The sequence below is a fragment of the Polistes fuscatus genome, unplaced genomic scaffold, assembly GCF_010416935.1.
Source record: "Polistes fuscatus isolate 324 unplaced genomic scaffold, CU_Pfus_HIC Scaffold3, whole genome shotgun sequence".
NCBI classification, from domain to species: domain Eukaryota; kingdom Metazoa; phylum Arthropoda; class Insecta; order Hymenoptera; family Vespidae; genus Polistes; species Polistes fuscatus.
Window position 1 is genome coordinate 14801013 of NW_025113107.1, and position 22575 is coordinate 14823587.

At 29.2% G+C, this 22575-nt stretch overlaps 2 protein-coding genes across 2 annotated transcripts; both read right to left on the reverse strand.

Annotated features, from left to right (window-relative positions):
* Positions 1-1551: 1551 nt before the first annotated feature.
* On the reverse strand, positions 1552-13402 carry LOC122519438 (putative fatty acyl-CoA reductase CG5065). Its single transcript, XM_043638854.1, has 4 exons — positions 13218-13402; positions 8492-8971; positions 5808-6035; positions 1552-1870 (listed from the first exon to the last, which is right to left on the reverse strand). Exons 1-4 carry the CDS (start codon positions 13400-13402, stop codon positions 1552-1554), a joined length of 1212 nt encoding a protein of 403 aa, XP_043494789.1.
* A 1700-nt stretch (positions 13403-15102) lies between these two features.
* LOC122519443 lies at positions 15103-21201 on the reverse strand. The gene is made up of 5 exons (XM_043638863.1): positions 20908-21201; positions 19789-20107; positions 18863-19144; positions 17984-18279; positions 15103-15165 (listed from the first exon to the last, which is right to left on the reverse strand). Exons 1-5 carry the CDS (start codon positions 21199-21201, stop codon positions 15103-15105), a joined length of 1254 nt encoding a protein of 417 aa, XP_043494798.1.
* Positions 21202-22575: the final 1374 nt, after the last annotated feature.

The window sequence follows — 22575 nt, forward strand, 5'->3', positions numbered from 1 at the left end:
TATACAAAATTTGAAAATTATATACAATATTCGAAAATGGTTATAAAAATCATCTCGAATTGATGGAAAACGATGACAATGATTTATTATCATTGAATATACCACAAACCTATGTGTTAACTAAACCAATATTTTGATATATAAAAAATAACAACAATTCTAACAATATTATGATTACAACTTTTAATTTTTATTTCTTCCAGGTTCCAATGACAATGATTTATTATCATTGAGCAAACGAATTTAGAATATACCACAAACCTATGTGTTAACTAAAGTAATATTTTGATATATAAAAAATAACAAAAATTCTAACAATATTACGATTACAACTTTTAATTTCTATTTCTTCCAGGTACCAATGATAAAATCGTTTAAAGTCAAAACTATCCAATCTGAGAAGTCGTAAAAAGCAGTTGTCGTTAATTAAAGGAGGATAGAACGAGGAAGTTAAGGGAATAAAACGAGACAACGCGTAGCAGTTAGGCTAGTTATTCGCGATGTTAAACCACCACTTGATCCTAGACATTGAACGTTTCTAGCTTTAGTAAGGCCGAACAGGTCGTAGCTTTGTCGAGGACAAGGTACTCTTGCCGAAGCAATTAATTTACCATTTCGGATGGAATTTCGTATGTAAAGTGGTGGGGTGGGGTGGAGTGGGGTGGGGTTGTTTCGCGAGTTCCTTCGGAGTCCTTGATAATAATTATGTTCCATTCGTACATTGTTATATATGCATGCATGTTCCATTCCAATGTATATACATTTATATAAAGGAGGGGGGAGGGGGGAGGATGTATTAAAGAGAGAGAGAGAGAGAGAGGATGGCGTATCGCCAAAAAAAGAAACACACACACAAACATATATATAAAAAGCGCGTAGAAAAATTTGCAACAATGCGAGAAGCCAAGTTGGATTCGGTAAGAGGAAATGAAACTGTAGCGACGGATGAAAATAAATGGCAGACTGGAGTCTCTCTTCGAGTTACTTATTTGTTTTTTTTTTCTTTTTTTTCTTTTTCTTTTTTAATTCTTGTTCTTCTCCAAGCGAAAAGAACAAATGTATAAATTATTAGAGATCGTTAACGCTCTCTCTCTCTCTCTCTCTCTCTTTTTCTCGTCTAACCTGAATAAATATTTTATTTTAAATGCATGAGAGACAAGATGTTTCCTCTCGGTTATATAGGGTTATTGTAGCTAGTTATAGTACACCACAGTGTGTTTTGGCACGTTGGTATTATATAACAAGTTATCGGTAGTAGTGCGAAATATGTGTTGAAGTATTTTATTTTACAAAAGATAATTATGTTAATATTTTTCTCTAACAAGTGTTATAACTTAAGTATATTATCATAAAGTATATTTTATAAAATATAATCATTATTTCGTAACATATATATTTATATACAAGTTAGCTTAAAAATTAATTTGATATATATTTTATGTTGAAATAAAATGAAAAGAATGATTAAATCTCAGATATAATGTATATAGGGAAAATAATAAAATAATAAAAAATACAAAAGGAACAAAGAAAACAGGAGAAAGGGGATATTTAATCGACAAGTACAGATTTGATATAAAATACGAAATAAATAATAAGAAGACCAAAAAAAATCATAAACAACATTCGAATATTTCTGAAAGTTGATAAAATGTTTTTCTCAACGCAATATTTTTTAACCGAAGCAACCACGCAAAGTATGTAATTCTCGATATCGTCATCAACGATAAGAGGAAACGCCAGTTGGTCTTCCAGTTTGAGATGTTGGTGTAACGTATGGATACGATTTCTCTCAACTTTCCACGATCTCCATGCAATCGATTCCACCGACTTCAAAGCTTTGCGAACTTTCTCGTGCTCTTTCACGATCCTACGAATAAATAACATAGACATTTTCTTGTATTTTTCTGTTTTTTTTTTTCTAATCACCTATCTGATACTTCTTTTTTTTTTTTTTAATTTTATTCTCAATCAATTTCCCACTTCCGTACTTTCAAACGTTTTCTCTTTTCATATAGTTGTTAATTAAACCTATAATCAAACACTTTCATTTCGTTCTTTTTATATTATTAGTTTGACTTTTTCTTCAATTTCTTTTCCCTTTATGTAATCGTACTACAACTCAATAACAAATGATAAAATTAAGTTTAGAAATGAAGTCTAAAGTTAATCGATTAAATTTATCACGAATTCAATTTCCTTCGATTAATGTATAAACGATCTTATATTTCTATCATATATATATATAAATAATATTTTAATAAATAATTAATTATTTGAATATCCTATCTATCCTGTATATGTATATATATCTAAAAATTTCATTTCAAATATTCATTTTCGATAAGAAATAACGAATATATATATTATATCGATAATTAGCTAATTGCTTTCTCAAATAATTCAAATGACTCGATGAAACACAATATATACCCTAAATTAGCAAACAGTGTTCCAGTCAACGAATAATTATCATTCATATTATCATTATCATCAATGTTATTACGTATCTACCTACCTACCTATCTATCTATCTATCTATCTATCTATCTATCTATTATAATTATTATCATTATTATTATCACGATTGTTGCCAGTATTCGTAAATTTTCTCCTTTAGAAATTCTCGAGATATGTTACGATAAAACAAGTCTATTTATCTATCTATCTATCTCATTCTCTCATAGTATTCGCTATTATCGATCGATTCCCCGTATACAGGAGGGGCGATAGGGGGGGATGGGGGGGGGAGGAGGAGTATACGTGAAAGTTAGAAAGCCGTTTTGCCGCATCCATCCATTGGCTGCTCTTGGGTTCTCTCTCTCTCTCTCTCTCTCGGCATTGCACTTTCTCGGTTACATCCATTATCAGAGCGGTTAGTAACTCATTCCACTTATTACATCACGAATACTTGGTGTCTGATGTTAAAGCCGCCACGACTTTTCTTCTTAGAATTTCTATTTCATTTTGATTAAAATTCTTTTAATTATATTCCATCCTCGCTATTCTTTTCTATCTCACCTTCTTCTTCTTCTTCTTCTTCTTATTTTTATTTCTTTTTTCCTTTTTTTTTCCTTTTTACCCCCCCCCACCCCAACCACCACTCCCATTACTCTGAGGTATGTCCAATCGTATTTTTTCTTTTCTTTTCTTTTATTTTCTTTTCTTTGGAAACGTGAACTCAGGGGAAAAATTTCGATCGGTGAACGTTCATCCCTTTTCTTCATTCTCAAAAGAACATTTTTCTATTCCTCTTTTTTTGTTCCTATTTTTAAGGATTCTATTTTGCGAATGGTCCTCTTTGTCTATCGAGAGAGAAAACGGAGGGTGGGGACGAGAGGAGGGTGCCTCATTGAACGTCATTTCTTATCCGAAATTCTTCCACTCTTTTTCTTCTTCTTCTTTTTCTTCTTTTTCTTCTTCTTTTTCTTCTATTTTCGATAGACGAGGAAGATCGAAAATACGAGTTTTTCGTGATAAGAGAATACATATTTGTTTTTGTACGTATAGGTTTGTGTTTGTTTGTGTGCGCGTGTATGCGGAAGGATGAAAATTTCAGAAATTCTTTCTGTTCTTTTTTTCCTTTTTTTTTTCTTCTTTTTTTTTTCCCGTGTCTATCTATCTACTCTCAAAAAAGATTTTTTCGAAAAACTTTTCTTCTTGTGGTTACTTGTATATGTGTGTATATGTGTGTGCGAGTGTTTGTACACATGACACAGACATGGGACACATACACACGGTAGTTTTATGAACGATCGAAAGATAGAGTGAGAGGGAAGAAAAGGTGGGGCAGGGGAGGGGGATGAGGGGTAGCTCTTTTCCGTTTCGAGAAACGAAACGAGTTCCCTTCTTCCGCTTCGATATTTCTTTTTCCTTGTTTTCTATTCCACCGTATTTTTCGGCACTGTTAGTCGTAAGTTTGAAAAATATACTCTTCAGAATTGCGATAGTCTAATTATTAATATTCCACTCGTGAGTAACTTTTATGATTATTTTTTTCTTTCCGTTAGTAGCGCGAACTATTACAAATTTAACGTTTATCCAATTTAGCGTTTCGTAGAGTTATTTTTTTTAAATATCATTGCATCGGGTTGATCGAAAAAGGTTACACTTTTATAATTTGACGTGTCGATTGATTTTATAACAAAAAAGAAAAAATTAATTTTTATTATTTTATGTATAATAAATTATGTGGACGGGTTGAAAAGTTTTGAGCTTTACATAGAAACAAATTCTTTTTTTGTTTTTTCGATATAGGTCTTCGAAATTTATATCGGAAAGAAGAATAGGTTCAAAACTTTTCGACCCATTATATTAATTTTTTTTGTAGTAATTAATTAAAATCAGCATTTAATTATTAGGAATTTAAATATATGTAGATATATATAATTCGGCACAGGTTTTACGGGAAAGTAAATATTTGTATTATAATATAATTATAGTTAAAAAAATATATAGAAAATTAGTGGAGAACGGTAAGCAATAATTAATTAATTAATCGTGGAGCGCAATTATACGAAGTAAATAATTTGATAGTTAGACGATATATTATAGAAGCTTAATTAGATGTAAACAATGTATTTTTAGATAATGAGAAAGAGCGAGAAATTTTACGATTTTTTTTTTTTTTTCTTTTCTAATGATCAAAAATACACCCTCGTCATTTTAACATACACTCGAATTTGTTGGAAAATTCAATCCTCGAGAATAATGTCAAGGATATTGGATCGTTCATAGAAGATTGTTTCTACTGCTATGCCGTTGTTAATCGTGAAATCATGAAAATAACGAAATTTTCAACTTTGACCTTTCGAAAATGTCGGAGAATATTCAGTCTACCGTAATCGATACGCATACATTATATATATATATATATATATATATAATGCAATAAGTTTCTATACGAATATATACAAGGTGTGTTCCTTTTCTTCGATAGTCATATTTTCTTCCTATCATTAATTAAATCTATTCAAATATGACACTGTATGCACATGCCGATATTAAAAACAGAACGAGGATTCACATTTTTTTTTTTTCTTCTTTTTCTTTCTTCATTTTTTTTTTCTAATACATCAAACGCGTATACAAAGTGTCACATATTTTTTACCTTTTTTTTTTTTTTTTTTTCAACGAATATCAAATTTTACATACAAATTAAACAATATATTACGAATTGTTTACTTTCACCATTATTATTGCTGTCTGTTCAATTAATAATTGCTTATGTTAATATTCAAACCTGGCAATACCTTTCAACTGTAATTATATTATAATACAAATATTTGGTTAACGGAGAAATTCGTGTCGAATTATAGATCTCTATATATATATATATAAATATCGTTTAAATATTAATAAAACAAAAATAATATAATTTTAATGAATATCAAATTAAATATTATACGTCAAATATGAATTAAAAATTTGACATGAAATTTTATTGAAATATTTCATTTAGATCGGCTTGAAATGTGTCATTTGACGTATCATTAATATCACAAAACAGAAATTTAGGAACGGGGGTGTATTTCAATTTTTGTTGTTTCTTGTCTGTCTCATTTTCTCTTACACACACAACACATACACACATACACGTATATTCAACATATAAGTACACCACATACATGTTCATATACACCCACACACATATATATATACATGTATACATGTACTCTTCCAGTGGTACATCAAACGCTAGGAACAAGTGCATATCAAAAGCTTTCTCCACGAGTGAATTTCAAAGGAGTCAGGCTACCGAACGATATAGTTAAAAACATCGCGATTTCGTTATGTACTTTCCATACCTTTGCTTTCCGGCAAAGAGTCCAACAATTGTGTCGCATAGTAACGATGGTAGCCATTCAAGAAAAAGTACCACTATCCAGTGTAACCAGCCGATAGCTGTTATTCCTCGAATTCCAAATGTCGGGTATGGAAACTTTTTAGCAGCCTGTTGACCTTTAGTAATTAGGTCACCCCATGTACAACCAATCGTCGCAGTATTGTACACAACTGCACCGAGATCTTTCGGACTATGGAACAAAAATAAATCCAAATTTTATGACAATTTTTTCGTACCTATGGAAAAAATAAATATTTTACCTTTTAAATTTGTTAACGTATTGCATATCTGTTATTACTATTATTATTATTATTATTATTATTATTATTATATATTTAGCAGAGAGGATTTGGATTGATATAAACTATGCCAAATTCATATCAGCATGATTATTGTAGGAATTTCCTAACTATTGTTTTCGTATTCAATAATTACTGCTTTTTGTACGTGTGGATGACTGCGTATTAGTAGGTCGAGTAATCATTATACATTATTATTATTATTATTATTATTATTATTATTCCTATTGTTAATACGACGAGGCCGATAATATTAAAACTTCTTAATTAAGTATTGTTATTACAAATATTTATTATTACGAATTTTACACGAAATTTCATTCGCCCGATAGGAAAGCTCGTTAATTAAAATCAATCCTGCGGGGGGGGGAGTAGGAGTAGGAGGAGGAGGAGGAGGAGGGGACAGGTGGGGATGGAGAAAAAAATAACATACGCCACGGTTCGGAATTTTTGTTCTTTTTTAATCTCCGTTACTTCGTTTTATTGCCCTATTTTTCTATATTCTCTTTTTGTTTTTTTTTTGTAAATTTGTGGAAAAGTTCGACAAGCTGACGCGTTAAATGGCTTTTCACGGAATAGCAAAGTTGTACTCTTCCTTTTTCGTTGAGGGATGATATCGGTGACTCGGGAATTTTCCGTTCGTACGATTAGCTTCCCTTTCCTACCCTATCCTACCCTTTCCTTCCCATCCCTTACCTTCCCTTCTCTTCCGTTTCGTTCATGTAGCAACGTTAGTCGCATTCGACTTTAAAAGGAAATACCTAAGTATAGTGCACCGGAGATATCTCTTTTAGAGGTCGAATGCAATCAGCTTATGCGAGGTTCAGTCGTTCGGAAATACTTCAGAGAAGGATAGAAAGATAAAAGAGAAAGAGAGAGAATGGGGGGGGTAGGGGGAGGTAGGGGGAGGGGGGAGGGAGGAAGAAGGAAGGAATGTAAGAGACCTACAGGTTGAAATTGCTAGCAAACGTAAGGTTTTTAGTCGTGAAAGCCAGTAAAACTCTGGCTCAGCCTTCGTCCCCTACTTCGTTTCTCTTCGATTGCTGCTGCTGCTGCTGCTACTGCTGCCCTCGTCCTCGTCCTCGTCCTCGTCCTCGTTTCGTTTCGTTCGTTTCTACGACGCGACTTAAATAAAAGCTTAAAGGGTAGGTTCTATCGTTTCTACGGAAAATTCCATATGAGTTCGATTTTCGATAAATTACGTTGAAAAATGTTACCCCTGTTTGACATTTCTGTAAAGTATCTTCGTAAAAATGTACGCGTGTGTCACTTACAACGCGTATACAGATACATATTAATGTATATGTATGTATATGTATTTTGTGTATTATTTATGTGTATATATATGTATATTGTATATAGATGTGTATGTATATTATTCGTAGGGTGTATGTGTATAAAACGATTAACGCGATCGTGTTGGTTACCTCGGTGAGAGAATTTAATTAATATCTGGAAAATGATGGTTTAAATTACACCGTTATATTCGTCCGATGCCTTCACTTTCGGATAAACTCGTAGGAAACATTATTTTACGGTATTAACGTTTATTATCGGATACTTATACAAAAGATTACATTTTCATTATCACCGATTGTATTCTATTTATATTTTTTTTTCTCGTTCTTTTTCCTTTATCAGTATGATTTCTTTTTCTGTCTCTCTCTCTCTCTCTCTCTTTCTGTTTCTTTTTATCTATCTCGTTTTTCTTTTTATTACTTTATTGCAACGATTTGATTTTCTTTTATTTTCTTTTATTTTTTAATACAAATTAAAATGGGAAACATAATATTTGATGATCGAAATTGTTCGACATCGACGAAACGATTATATTTACATCGCGAAATCAAATCAAATGAAATTTATCAATGTTTTATCATTGTTTTATCTCCGTATTATGCAATCTTTATATCCAAATAAATCTGACGATTTATTAACCACGGATATTTAAATTAATTAACTCGAAAAAATGTGTGCATAACGTTGTATACGGTGTACCGTAATTTAATATAATGTAATTTAAAAGATATACATTTTATGGTTCTACCAGTGTTATGTATCAATGTAATATATTTTTAGGGGCTTGAAAGAAAAAAAAATAATAATTATAAAACACGAGCATAAACGAACGCACACCCCTCTAAAACATTTGCGAATTTTTGCTGAGAGTTAGAGCAAAAAAAAATGAAGAATAAATTATATATATATTATAACAAAAAAAAATTCACGTGTAACACGAGTTAGATAAATCTACAAAATTCATTTATAAAAATCTCGTGGAAAATATTTTCTAAAAAATCAAAAATATAAACAATTATTTCTAATAAATTAAATGAAAGTAAATTACCGTTGAGCTCTGTCCCAAGCAGCTGCGATCAATGTGTTGGTAACAATATCGATAGGAATCATTTCAGCTGGGTTTTCAGGGTTACCCTTAACGTATCCAGCGCCAACCATAAGTGCGGTTATTCCTTTGAATATTTCCACGTGGCCTGGCATTGGTTCACGAATGGGTGGTGCAAGAAGGGGTACGCGTATCAACGTTAACGGTACGCTCGGTGTATTTTCATTTTGAAGATATTCGTGGATGTGTCCTCGGTGTTTGAAAATCGTCGTAATGGCCGCCAGTGTTTCCAATTTCGGCAATTCTTCGGCAAATTGAAATACCGCGTCGTGCGGTCCGGCAGCGTGAAAAATTACGTTGACTTTTTTCTTAATAATATCTCGATCTTTCTCATTTAATCCGAGACTATCGTAAATCAAATTTCCTTCGTAAACTTTGACCCTTGAAATCGCATCTGGAATTTCTAATCGTAGTCTCGCGTATCTAATTGGAAAATAATCCAATTTATTATCTTCGTTAATATGATTAATCAAATTTAATTAAACACAGTGCATTAAAATATTCAATTTTATTATTATTAAAAATATTAAATATTATTAAAATAAGTAATAAGTTACATATATCATGGTAGGTAGTTACTTTTGATAAAAACAAAATTGACTTTTTTATTTTGTCGTATCTAAATAATATTTCATATAATTATTATAAATTATAATATACAACGCAAGAAAGTACAAACCAATCAAAGATGAGAACAAATGATTGCACAATTGTATCGTTTAACTGATACACGAATTGCTTGCATATTCGACAAAAAACAACGAGTATATTTTTCATATACAAAAATAATATTGAAAATAAATATATTGTTAATAAAATTGTAATAAAAAGCAACGAGAGAGAAGAAAATAGTTGTGGAAGACGACGACGAAATTCATGCGAAAGAGAAAACGGTTAATAATTATTTCAAAATGCGAGAATGCGAGCGTGTTAATGAAAATAAATCTCAGATTAGTGAGAAAGTGTATGTGTGTGTATATGTGTGTGAGAGAGAGAGAGATAGAACGCTTCCGGGTGTGTTTAGTAGAGCAGTGAAGTCTCGCTTCACGTATTTTGCGATTCCACCTGGCTCGTTACGATGAACGATCACATATTACATATATATGTATATGTATGCATGTAATATAGCAATCTAATTTACCTATGTATATGTATGTGTGTGTGTTTATAAGATCTTCCTGTCTATTTCGATTCAAAGTGGTATCAAATATATTCCTACATTTCTGTTCATTAATCCTATCAAAACACATTTGTCAATACGTTAACGTTTTATTATTTTACGTTTTTTTTCTTTGTTATTTTAGAAAATTGCGATGATTTATCATCGACGTCATTCGTTGAATGATAATTATTATGATGTTATCGAACAGGTAATACATTTTCTATATGAAAAATGACTTTTTCCTTAGAAAATGAATGTTAATGGCGGAATGATTATGATCGGTAGACACATAAGCGTGTAAAGAAATTTGTAAGAGCTCGTAAGATTGTTAATTTATAATTTACAGAGAATAATTATTGTTCATTCGATTATATTATTTATATCCTTGCTTGCGAAGAAATATATCATTCAATTTTTATTACTGTAACGCGAAATACAATATTGCTCTCTTAAAATTTTCTTAATATTTATAAATGAAAGTTTGAAAATGAATTTAATTTTTCGTATTATAAATGGGACGATTAATTTTTACGAGAGTAACAAAATTCTTTAAATTATAATTTACGTTAAAATATATATTGGAAGAAAATTTGTTCTAAACGTATAAATATTACAAATTTAAACAAAAAATCGAAACATCTGTGATATTTTTTTTTTCGTGAGAGTGTTTTTGCGAATAGAAAAAAGAAATTAATTTTACGATACGAGGGATGAAGTAAAAAATGTTTTTTTTTTAAAAAAAAAAAGTGTTTCGCATCGTATGCATATATGCCACGTGCAACTTCAAAGTGACATTTTTATCAGGTCAATCATTTAAATGGTTTCAATGAGAATTCCTTTTGTTTTTTACTTTTTCTTTTTTTTCTTTTTTTTTTTTTTTCATTCTATCGAACGATTAGCTTCTCACCTAGAACAACGTCTATCTCTCTCTCTCTCCTCGTTTTTTTTTGTTCTCTTATTTTTTCCCAGTACGTTCTCAATGACGTGACACTGGTAACAGCGTATAAAGAAAATAAATAGAAAAAAAAGGAGAGTAAAAAAAGAGTAAAGAAAGAAGAAGAAAAAAAAATCGGTCAAACGTTTCTAGAAGAAATTTCTTTTCTTTTTGGTTGCAATAGAGATAGATAGAGAACGTTTGCTCGTTTCGTGTAACATCGGAGATCGATTTTCCCGTCAAAAATTATGAAAAATGACGCGAGCTTTTCCCCGGTGTAAAATAAACGAGCACGAAAATTAAATCCTTCTTCTTCTTCTTTTCCATAATTTTTTTTTTATCCCCTTCTTTTTTCCCTTTCATTTTCTTGTTCATTTTTATTATTTTTCTCGCGTTTTCAGTCAAAGGGGTTTGGAAACTGGGAATTGTAGGAAATGAGGGGTGGGGTGGGGCTCGCCGGGGGTGGGGGGTAGGTTGGAAAGAACGTAGCAAGGAACGGACAAATATTTACACGTTTATATTTCCATATTCGATATTCGAGAGAAGAGACGTTGGTGTTCGATTATACATGCGTGCACGCGAGATGTAAAAATATATATGTAGTTTTTTCAAACGTGGGAGTGAACACAAGAATGAAGCTATAACGTATGAAGATGCGAAAGAAGTGAAAACAATGGAAACTTCAACGTTGACCAGTCCGGTGCTTTGTTTTCGTTATCATCGTTCGTTCATACGTACGTGCGTATGTATATAATTGTGTGTATTTATATATAAGTGTGTGTGTGCGTGTGTGTGTATGTATTTACTACGTGCAAATAAACGATCAATATTGAAATGACTTATTTTCTTTCCACCGGAATTATGCTTATCGCAAACGTCAGTATGCTAAACGTTCGTTATATGCATTTATGTATATTTATGTATTAGTATAAGTACTGTATATTAATAACTTACAAATGTGTCTACAATTATACAAGTGATTTCATTGTAAATCATTATTATGTAGCTCTTGTTTTTTAAGATATTTCAAGGAATTTTATATAATATTGTTCTTCCTTTTGTATCGTGTAATTCAAAGAAAATAGGATTTGTGTTCTTTTGAAATATTTTATTTTAATTTTGATATCGAGTAGAGTGTTAGATATATCTTAAATTCTTGTTCATTAATCGAAGGAAATTTATATTGTTATTTAAAAGCACGGAATATAAATTTCATATAACGTTCTTATTGAAAATTACTATTATTTCATTATTTAAATTCGAATACATTTGGTTTGAGAGAGAGAGAGAATTAAATTAAATTAAATGAAATTTATATTACCCATAAATATAAAGTTAAAATAAAGAATAATATAATCTGTAATTACAATTATTACGAATTATATTTGAGTTAGAGATAATGTTATATAAACAATAATTAACAAAAAAATTTTAATTAACTGTTACGGAGACTTTCAATGACTCAGAGTTTCTGGTGAATTTCGAAAAAGATAGTACGTTGAACTTATACTCTGTGCTTTTAGATTTCAATATATATTTCCTTCGATTAATTATCAATCACTTAAGATAAATCGAATATATAATTAGATTTTTGTTTGAAATATGTTTGGTATCAATGCTTAAATTTTGAATTTTATTAGTTGCAAGACGACTTTGTATTTATTTGATTTTATTTATGGCAAATAATGCGAAATAAAGCAGGATTTACTTTCTCGATGAAAAATTCAGTAAAAATTGCATATTTATCTTTTTAAAAGGTTTTATAAGCGAAAATAGCTTTTCTATGGGGATGTATAATAAATATTATAAATGACTTCAAAAGGTTAAATATTTAATAATAATCTGTTTTTAAGAACGAAAAAGATTGAATATGAATTATTCATTTATTTATTCAGTAAGGTAAAATATAGAAATTTGATGTGTGCATTTACGTGGATCTGTGGTATTTAGAAAATTTGCGATAATTTTCAATGGATAAACACACGCTGCGTTGATATTATTTTCATGAAAATAAATTCTTATCGATAAATAATGCAAATTGTTTATACGTTCGTCTATATATTAATCGTTTATTTATGTATATGTATGAAGACAAGCCAATTATTATTTGTTGTGCTGTAATATTTTTTTGTATTACAGGTTTTAACGCAAGGTTGGGTGTTACATATTATTTATCCTGATGAATATATTAATTACTTTATATTTGTGTAAAAGAAAAATTATCACATTTAATATTAATATAATATAATAAATATATTTAATAGATTATTGATATATTTTATTAATAAATAAAATGAATATTTGATTATCTTCAATTTCCAACCTGCGTTATATTTTAATTTTGTAATATTTAAATAGAAATATATATATTTTGTGAAATAAATCTGTACATTTTTATTAAACTATATTATCAAAATATTTTATCGTTTAATTAATTAACAATATAAGCCAAAAAACATTTCAAAATAATCATCGACTTATTATTTTGTATATAATTTTTGTTTTGTTTATCAATTAGAATTATATTTTCGAAAGTTTGAAAATAAAATTGATAAAAAATCTTGAATAAATACCCAGCCGATGCGAAGATTTTTTTAATTCGTTCCTCATTCGTCAAATTATTTCGCGTTCTAACAATAACATGTACTTTAGCGTCTGGAAAGGTACGAAGTATTTTCTCGAGAAGATTTTGACCTAATTCACTGGTCACTCCTGTTAGGAGAATTTCACGATTCGCGTACCACTCGCGAAGAGACATGTTTCTTGACTGAGAAATCGACTAAAGGAATGAAACTTTCAAACTCTCGGCGTTACACTTGTGCGTTATGTTTATACGATCGTAACGAGAAAGTTTTTTTTTTACGTAGTCATCATAAATCATTTTATCTATATAATTTTCTACCGATATTTTTATCCCAATAATAATAATAATATCTTATAAAAATATTTAAAAAAGAAATTTTTAATAGAATTAACATGAAAAAAACAGAAAACATTGTAAACGAAATTACTGCTTATTATTTTATAATTAAAAATATTCTATAAATAATCTGTAAATAATTTATACATTACTTAAAGATTATTCAATCAAATTTAATGGTTAAAAAAGGAAAAAATTGTAAACGAAATAACTGCTTATTATTTTATAATTAAAAATATTCTATAAATAATCTGTAAATAATTTATACATTACTTAAAGATTATTCAATCAAATTTAATGGTTTGTTTTAAATAAAAATATTTTATAAATAATTGAACAAAAAATAAAATTCTGAAGTCTCTTTTGTTTTTACTTTCAAACAAATATACACATACGTACACACATACACACATATTTATTATTTTTTCCTAATGCGTAAAAGTGAAACGAGCATGGTCATTATGGAAATGTATTGATACAATAAAATTATTAATACGAACAATAAGTCTCTTTACAAAACGTATAAAAAACAGTCGAGACGTTCTTTAAACGTTCTTGAAATTAAATGTATAATGATATTTTCTTATACCCGTGATCGCAAACGATCGTTAGCATACTTTTTATGTTAAAAGGTAGAAAAATATTCTTTATAGTTACGTAAACGTAAATTACGTTTTATGTTTTCTTTAGAATAGATTTCCGTTAACCGTTTAAATAAAATGTTTAAATAAAATATACAAATAAATTATTATCGTTTAAAAATATATTTACATACGTATGTGTATTATGTGTAAGAATAGAACGAAAGGAAAAGTCAATATAGTAACGTGTTTAATTGTAAAAAGAAATGTTCTCTGTTTTATTCGTAAAATGAACATTTTCAGGCGTAACGAATCCCTTTTAATTACTTGTTTGCGTATCTTTTTGTTCAAATGTACTAGTAATGTATACAAGAGCAGTACGCGAATAAGTGTTAATTATCTCTTATTATTATTATTATTATTAGTATTATTAGTATTCTTTTCCCATGTTATACATTTGAAATCAGATTTTACGTTATTTCAAGCACAGAAAAATAAAATGTAATTAAAGAAGAAACGAGTTTCAAAAGAAATATCATTAATATACATTTAGAATAATATTATTATACAAAATAATACAAAATTAATACATTTATAATAATATTATTAAATATTTCAGATATACGTATACGCGTGCTTATAGTTGGATTTTTATTTTTGATTTTTTTTTTTTTTTCATCTCGTCATAAAGTTACAAGGATTTCGAATGTACTATTATATAAGATACGTTAATAAAATAGTATAATATTTTAAAATGAAAAAAATAAAACTATGCGTGTGTGTCTTATTTTTATTTTTATTGTTCATTGTAATATTATCCGTGTACCTTGCTTGGATGAAGTTAAAAATAATGAATAAAATATGAAACACACACGTGTGTTACATTGAATAAAGCTATTAATTTCTGTATAAGGGTAGGGAAGATAAAGTTTCGAAGTATTAGAATACGTTAATAAATTAACTAATCACTGATAAGTTCAATCCCGTATCATGGGATAACTTTATGGGGCGTCTAAAGTACTATAACAAGATTTTGAATTTTATTATTAGTTTATGTATCCTCGTTCTCTTGAGAAAGTTTTTGGGTTTTAGGTTAATAAAATAGGTCGATAGTATGTTTGACCTTGGAGACGTCTTAAATTTAGACTGTCTGTCGTCTTACAACCCTTGGATTTTAGAACCTTGGTTCCAATGTCTACTCTTTATGTTCCTTACAAATTTAAATATATTATATTTCTGTTTTGTATTACAACGGTAAGAAAATTCTGTTATTTTTTGAAACACGAGAAGGTAAACTAATCGCTTATGTGTAGCTCTGTTTTCACGTTACGTTTTGACGTAACATAAATCATCCTTTTTTCTTGTTTTTTTGTTTTTTGTTTATTTGGCAAACCTTTCTTGCATTTACGTAAATACTATTACATATTTCAGATATATACAAAGTAAATTATAATTTTTTTCTTCTAAATTGCTATATTATAATATATTTCTTAATAAAGAAAATATTACACGAGTATGAAATGAAATATGTAAAACACATATACGTGATATTATTAAATATATGAAAAAATATATAAATGAAATTATTCTTTTTATTTTCTTTGCAATATTGCACGTGTCTTAAACAAAGTTACGAGCATCGAATGAAATATGTAACATATATCTAAAAGATACGTGTAATATTGTTGCATATTTTATATTTTTATATGAATAAATCGTTATACATTATTATATATATATATATTTTTTTTTTAATTACAATGTGTCGCATATTTCTAGATAAAGAAAAATTTATGAGTAAGAAACGAAGTATGTAATATCATTTTGCATGAATAAAACGAAGTTTCTGCTTCCTATTTTTTTTCTTCTTTTTTTTTTTTTTTTTTTAATTAAAATGGTATATAAAATTTTTTTGATAGAAGTAACGGGTATCGAATGAAAGGATCAACGACCGTCGAATATTGTGTGCAACGATATTCTATAGTATTACTGACGAGCTACTTGTTGCTGCTGCATCTCGATTTAATGCTCGGTAAGACTCTTGAGTTTGGAAAAGTCTAAGTAGTGTATGTACAATACCAAAAGATCTTGCCGATAAGTATGCTTCTAATTATAGTCTACTTAAAGATAACACTTTGACAATTCGTTATCGATAATATATGTAATTATCTATCGAAGCACGTCGATCGTTAAACTTTACAAGAACTTTAACTTACGTTGATTGGGAAACTTTAATTATCCCAAGTAACGTGTTGCATTTATTGACGAGATTTGTGTATCATAATCTTAAGAAAATCATTAGCTTCTGTCTAACGTTTCAATTTGTAATTTAATATCAAATTTCTAATCACTAATAATTTTATATGTATACATATAATTAATATACATTAATTAAAATATATATAATTATATAATAAATATGATTAATAATTATAAATCTTTATAATATTTATAAATTTATTCAATTGTAATTTTCCATTGTTATACGAGTTATGAAACGTATTTATATATCTAAAGTACACGGATAGATTCCATTTGAAATCGTTACGTGATTATTCAATGTTGTATGAGTGATTTACGTTAATACAACAACAAACAAATTGTATTTTATGCTTCGCTGTGTACGTTACGAAACCTGCTCGCGTTTGATACTTCTTTTTATTTTATTTTGTTGTTGTTGTTAGAAACAATTTTTTTTTAGACACACACGTTGACACAAATATACTGTATTATTTATAAAAAAAAAAAAAATATATGAGACGTGTACCATGCATAATCATAACGTGCGTTCATATTTTTTTTTCGATAGTTTATTTATTAGTTATTATAACAAAACAAAATCTTGATATCCATTTTCTATATGGAGATTACCTTTCAACGTTTTAACTCGATATACGTTGGAAAGTAATAGGATACAACGCTCGAGGTTACTAAAAAAGAAATTTTTTTTGTAACAAACAAAACAACAAGATTTTTAATTATACGCGTATCGTGTATCGTGATTAAAAATATTTTAGATGTAATATTTTTTTACTAACGTTCGAACAATATTTTTCGTATAGTTTTGAAATGCTATATTAAAAACGTTAGGAAAAATTGGAAAAATATAATTACCGTTGGAAAATCACTACGATCAAATGCATTTAACATTATTAAATATAAAAACAATCACATTACTTTCTCGTTACAACTATTTTCAATTTGTATAGAAAAATAAACAATTAGAAATGATTATTTTTTAAACAGATTCAACATTCAATATTTTCCTTGAATATACTTAACAATAATAATTATTAATATTACTTTATTCTCACTTAAAAATCACATGATTTATTTACTCTAATAGACTATAATCTTTATTCAATAACAAAAAAAAAATAATTAGTTGTTCTAGACAAAAATAATGTCAAAGTAACACGATCATACTTTTTAAATAGCTACGTAATCGATAAAAAAACATATGAATAAAATCCTTATCATCTATTATTCGATATAAATATCAAATAGATTATCATCTACGATCTATAATAAAAAAAGTAATAATGTTTTGTCATAGGTAGATTTAGTGTTAAAGTAACACGATCGTACTTTTTAGATTGCAATGTAATCGATAAAAAAAGAAGAAAGAAAAGTACGTATGAAGCATCGTAAAAGTAAGCGATAAAGAAAGGATGGTATTAAATGGTGGGTTAGAAATCATGAAAGTGGGGATAGAAAAGTTAGATGAGGAGGAGGAGGAGGAGGAGGCAGGTGGTGGTGGTGGTGGTGGTGGACCAATGACGTAAACGATCCTATCGAGGAAACTCATCTTCGTGACATTCGGTTCGATCGTTTCAACTCTTAATGCATTTTTGATCGGTATGCTCAGAACGCATCGGGCCTTGTTCAAGCTGTACACGTAACCGTAACGGCAGATGCAGTCGAAATGACCGGGCAGATTAATGCAGCTCTCGCCGTCCTCGTACGTGCAATTGTGCATCCCACGGGTGCACTCGTTTACGTCGACGCATAGACCGAACCTCGAAGACCACTCGTAACCTGTTTCCGGACACTCGCAGCTCACGTTTATTCGATTCGTTCTAAGAGAAAAGAAATCTCGATTCTTTTCACGATCCAACCAGCACTCTCGGCCTTCTGTCAAAATCAGTCAACTTTAGTTTTTATTTTTATCCTCTTTTTACGACAAAATCAAAATCGTGCTTTCTTTCTTTCTTTTTCTTTCTTTTTTTCTTTTATTATTATCATTTCAAATATCGCCTACATCGATCTTTTATTTTGTTCTAATTTATTTCTTTGATTTTTTTTATTTTGCAATGTTATTATCAAATACAAATTATATATTAATTAAATAAATAATAATATTATTTTAAATTAATATTATATATATTAGTAAATAATATATAGTATTGAGAGAGACACGGATTATTACTAGATTTTAATAATATTCTTCATTCGCTTATTTAATATTTATATATTACGGATGTTTCGTTCATTATTTTTTAATAGCTTACAAACATAGTTCGAATGAAGGGATTTTTTAAATTATTAAATTCATCGTCCTCATTGTCAAATGATAAATGTGCATTTAAATTAAACAAATTTAGTTTATGCCTACTATTATTTAAAAACCACATACAAAGAAGAAGAAGAAAAAGAAAAAGAAGAAGAAGAAAAGGAAGGGTTAGAGAATGAAATAGTAGTTTGAATTAGGAAATACCTTGAAAGTTCACGGCATAGCAAGGATTCCGCATCGACTGGAAACAATCTTTCATGTGCCAGATGTGTTTCATGGGACAACAGTGATCTGGACAGAAGCTGTAGAGTGCACAAGCGAAAGGTTTTGCATCGTCGGCTCTTGGATCCTTATTATTTGGACCGTATTCGTCGAGACAGTTGGCGAAATTGTCGCAGGATTCACCAAAGTTGGCTAGTTCTTGAACACCCATCATCGTGTACCAACACATATAATAACTGACACTGCTACGCCATTGAAAACGTTCTGAGAAGTGGAACAAAAGATCAATCCGAGTTCTCTATATCTTTTCTCTATTCAAAGCTTCGAGAAAAATTCGTATGAAACGTGACAGGAGTGAAAGAAAGAGAGAGAAAGAGAGAGAGAGTAAAAAACCCTTTTATACTTTTCTGTCATACGGCACATGTACAAATGCATACAAGTTCTAACAAAAGTTTAACTAAAGTTGTAATTTTACGATCGAACGATCAAACATTAATCCGATAATTCGTGAAAAATGATCATTGATTTTTCGATAAATCACTTCAGATCTTTTTAAACCATTCGAAAATTAGGTTACGCTACTTCTTAGAATCCTTCCGTTGATTTTTCTTATTAAGATTTAATAATAAATAAGACAAAGGGAGAGTCCTTTTATTTAGCTTTCTTCTTACTAACTAAGATCGTTAAATATAAATGAGAATTGTAGTTCAAGGTAAATTTTCACTCGGAATACAATCGTGTATTAATATTTTTTTAAACGCTCAACGAGTTATTGTTTTATGAGTTGAATAAAAAAAGAAAGAAACAAACAAACAAATATTTGTGAATATTATGTTAACTTTGATATGAAATAATATAATTTAAACGATTAATCAAATTTATAATATAAAAGTTATTCGATAACTTGCCGATTGGGCCTTGAAAGGGATGCATGGTTTGATTGTCGTGCCTCTGGGTCTCCACACAGTCTCTTTGAGCGGCTAAAATCTGCTCGGTATTGTTTGCTAGACTCCACTTCTGTTCTTTCATGACCGTGACGGTGTCGTCTTTGCGCCTCAGGCCAGTGAGCTTAATGATCCTTTCGAGATATTTCAAGCACTCGACAAAGCTCGCTTCGCAGTATTTGCGTACCTCCCAGTGTACGGATCTCAATGTTGGATTCGGAAATTCCTCATACAAATGACTACGAACTTCCTTGATACTCTTGTAATATCGTCGATCGTAATCCTTGAAAACAAAAAAAAAAAAACAAAAAAAAACAACGAAATATTCCCCCTTTCCCCAAATCGGCGAAGTAAAAATCAAAAATTTTTTTCCACAATGGGGATTAAATAATTCGAATATAATTATTGAGAGAAATTTGATCGAAACAAAAAAAGAAATCAAATTTTCTAGAATTGATTTTTTAAATTAGAAATAATTGTTGTTTATTGCGATAATGAACAATATTTATATGAATATTAAACGTAAATGTTTAATAATAGGTGTACATGGGTGGGTTGAAAAGTTTTGATCCTAACATAGAAACTCCTCGTCCAATCGATCACTTTTATTTAAAACAAATACAAATATCGTAATAATTGTAAATAAAATAGGGAAAATAATTTTTTTATTTTTTTGTAAGTTACGTAATAATATATGATACGTGAAAAATAATTTGAACGATTCTATCTCGTCAAATTGGTTAAACTTTGAAGCTGAAATCTTGTTCCGGATGTTACTTTTTGTAGATAAAAAAATAAAAAGATACTCGAGTGTAATAGATCAAAGGGAATTTTTCTGAAAGATGTTTTCAAAGATGTTTCACGTTAAGAATAACTGGAAATAAAATATGAACGTAGAGAGAGACAGAGAGAGACAGAGAGAAAGAGAGAGAAAGAGAGAGCTGTTAGGATGAAAGTTCGTTTCACGAGTCCCTTTTCTAATTAACTATTTCAAATGGTTTGAATACAAGGCAAGTTGTAGTACCTTCCGTGACGTCTTTCCATAAAAGCGACTTAAACGAAATAGCTTATAGGAGACGTTACCTTAAACTTATGAGCTCGAATGAAGTATGCCACGTCCTTTATAACTTCCTTCGCGTCCCAGTTTGCTTCAGGAGACGAGCTAACATCGTCAACGTCCGGTATATCAACTATACTTATATTATGTTGCATAATTTGTTCCGTCGTTGGTATCGGACCTATTTCAATATTATCTTCTTTCTCATTTTCCAATTCTATATCAGTCGTACTCATCATCGTCGTAATAGTTTCAACTTTATCAACACGTTTTAAAATTAATACGATTATTAATGAATTTATCAAATAACGAGATATCATGGTTATTCATTTTTATTTAAGGTTAGACGGAATTTTGTAATGAGATAATTGTTCAATACGATATAGTTATTTGTTTTTTTGTTTTTTTTTTTTTATCGACTCGTAAGTTGGGATCACGGTGAAATTGTTTTTTCTATGGTGCTGTGGTTTGGAATGGAAATCAAAATAAAAAATGGTGATATTGTTTTTATCGGTTTCGGGACAAATATTTGAATTTGAGGTTTCAATAAATGTAACCAAGTTCTATATTTATGTTGGATATTTTTAATTTATTCCGCGAACAAATAAATGTAACAATAAAAAGTGAAAGAAGAGGGGAAGAGAGAGAGAGAAAGAGAGAAGAGATGACAATTTAATCTTTCGTAATTGTAAATGAAAATATAATTTTTTTATAAGAAAAATATTTAAAGCCTTATGTTTAATTTAACTTTAATCCGTTCAAACGACACGGAAAATAAATTCTTTTGAAGAATTTACTTTTCTCTCTTGTCTCATCTCTCATGGGCGATTTTAATCTACAATCGTTTCTTCTTCTTTTTTTTTTTTTTTTTCTTTTTCTTCTTTCCCCCATGCGGAAAATTATAAGTCAAGGATCATGCAGAAAAAGAAAGAGAGAAAAAAAATATGGTGGTACAGATTTCTTTGTCCCTGGAGAGACTCGCAAAGTTTTCGAATATTTGACCGTAGGGGGAGTGGAAGATATGAAAACTGTAGAGATGTAATAATTCTAAATAATATTTAGTGTCGGTATGCCGAAAGAATTTCTTACGAATATTCCGGATAGGAGAAGACCGTTGTTCACCACAAACAAATTTTCATTTTATAAAACCATTTATATCATACCGACGTGGAAATAATGAATATTATTAGAAGTTATGCATTTTCGTGCGTTACTTTAAAAATAAACCAATAGAAACTTACTATTATAATAATTTAACATATCATATTTTAAAAAGAATAATAAAACAATAAATCAAATATTACATGCATATTGGTTTTTCTTTTTTAATAAAAGTGAGAGTATGAGATTAAAAAAAGAAAAAGAAATGAAAATTGTTTCTGCACAAAACTTTTCAACCCACCTTTCTAGAAACTTACTATTATAATAATTTAAAATATCATATTAAAAAGAATAGTAAAACAATAAATCAAATATTACATGCATATTGTTTTTTCTTTTTTAATAAAAGTGAGAGTTTGAGATTAAAAAAAGAAAAAGAAATGAAAATTGTTTCTGCACAAAACTTTTCAACCCCCCCCCCCGCGTGTACGATGATAATAAAATAATTTATTATTTATTCAAATAACATTTAAATAATAATCATATTCGTATACATATAAAAAGAATAGAATAGAATAATAATAATAATAATA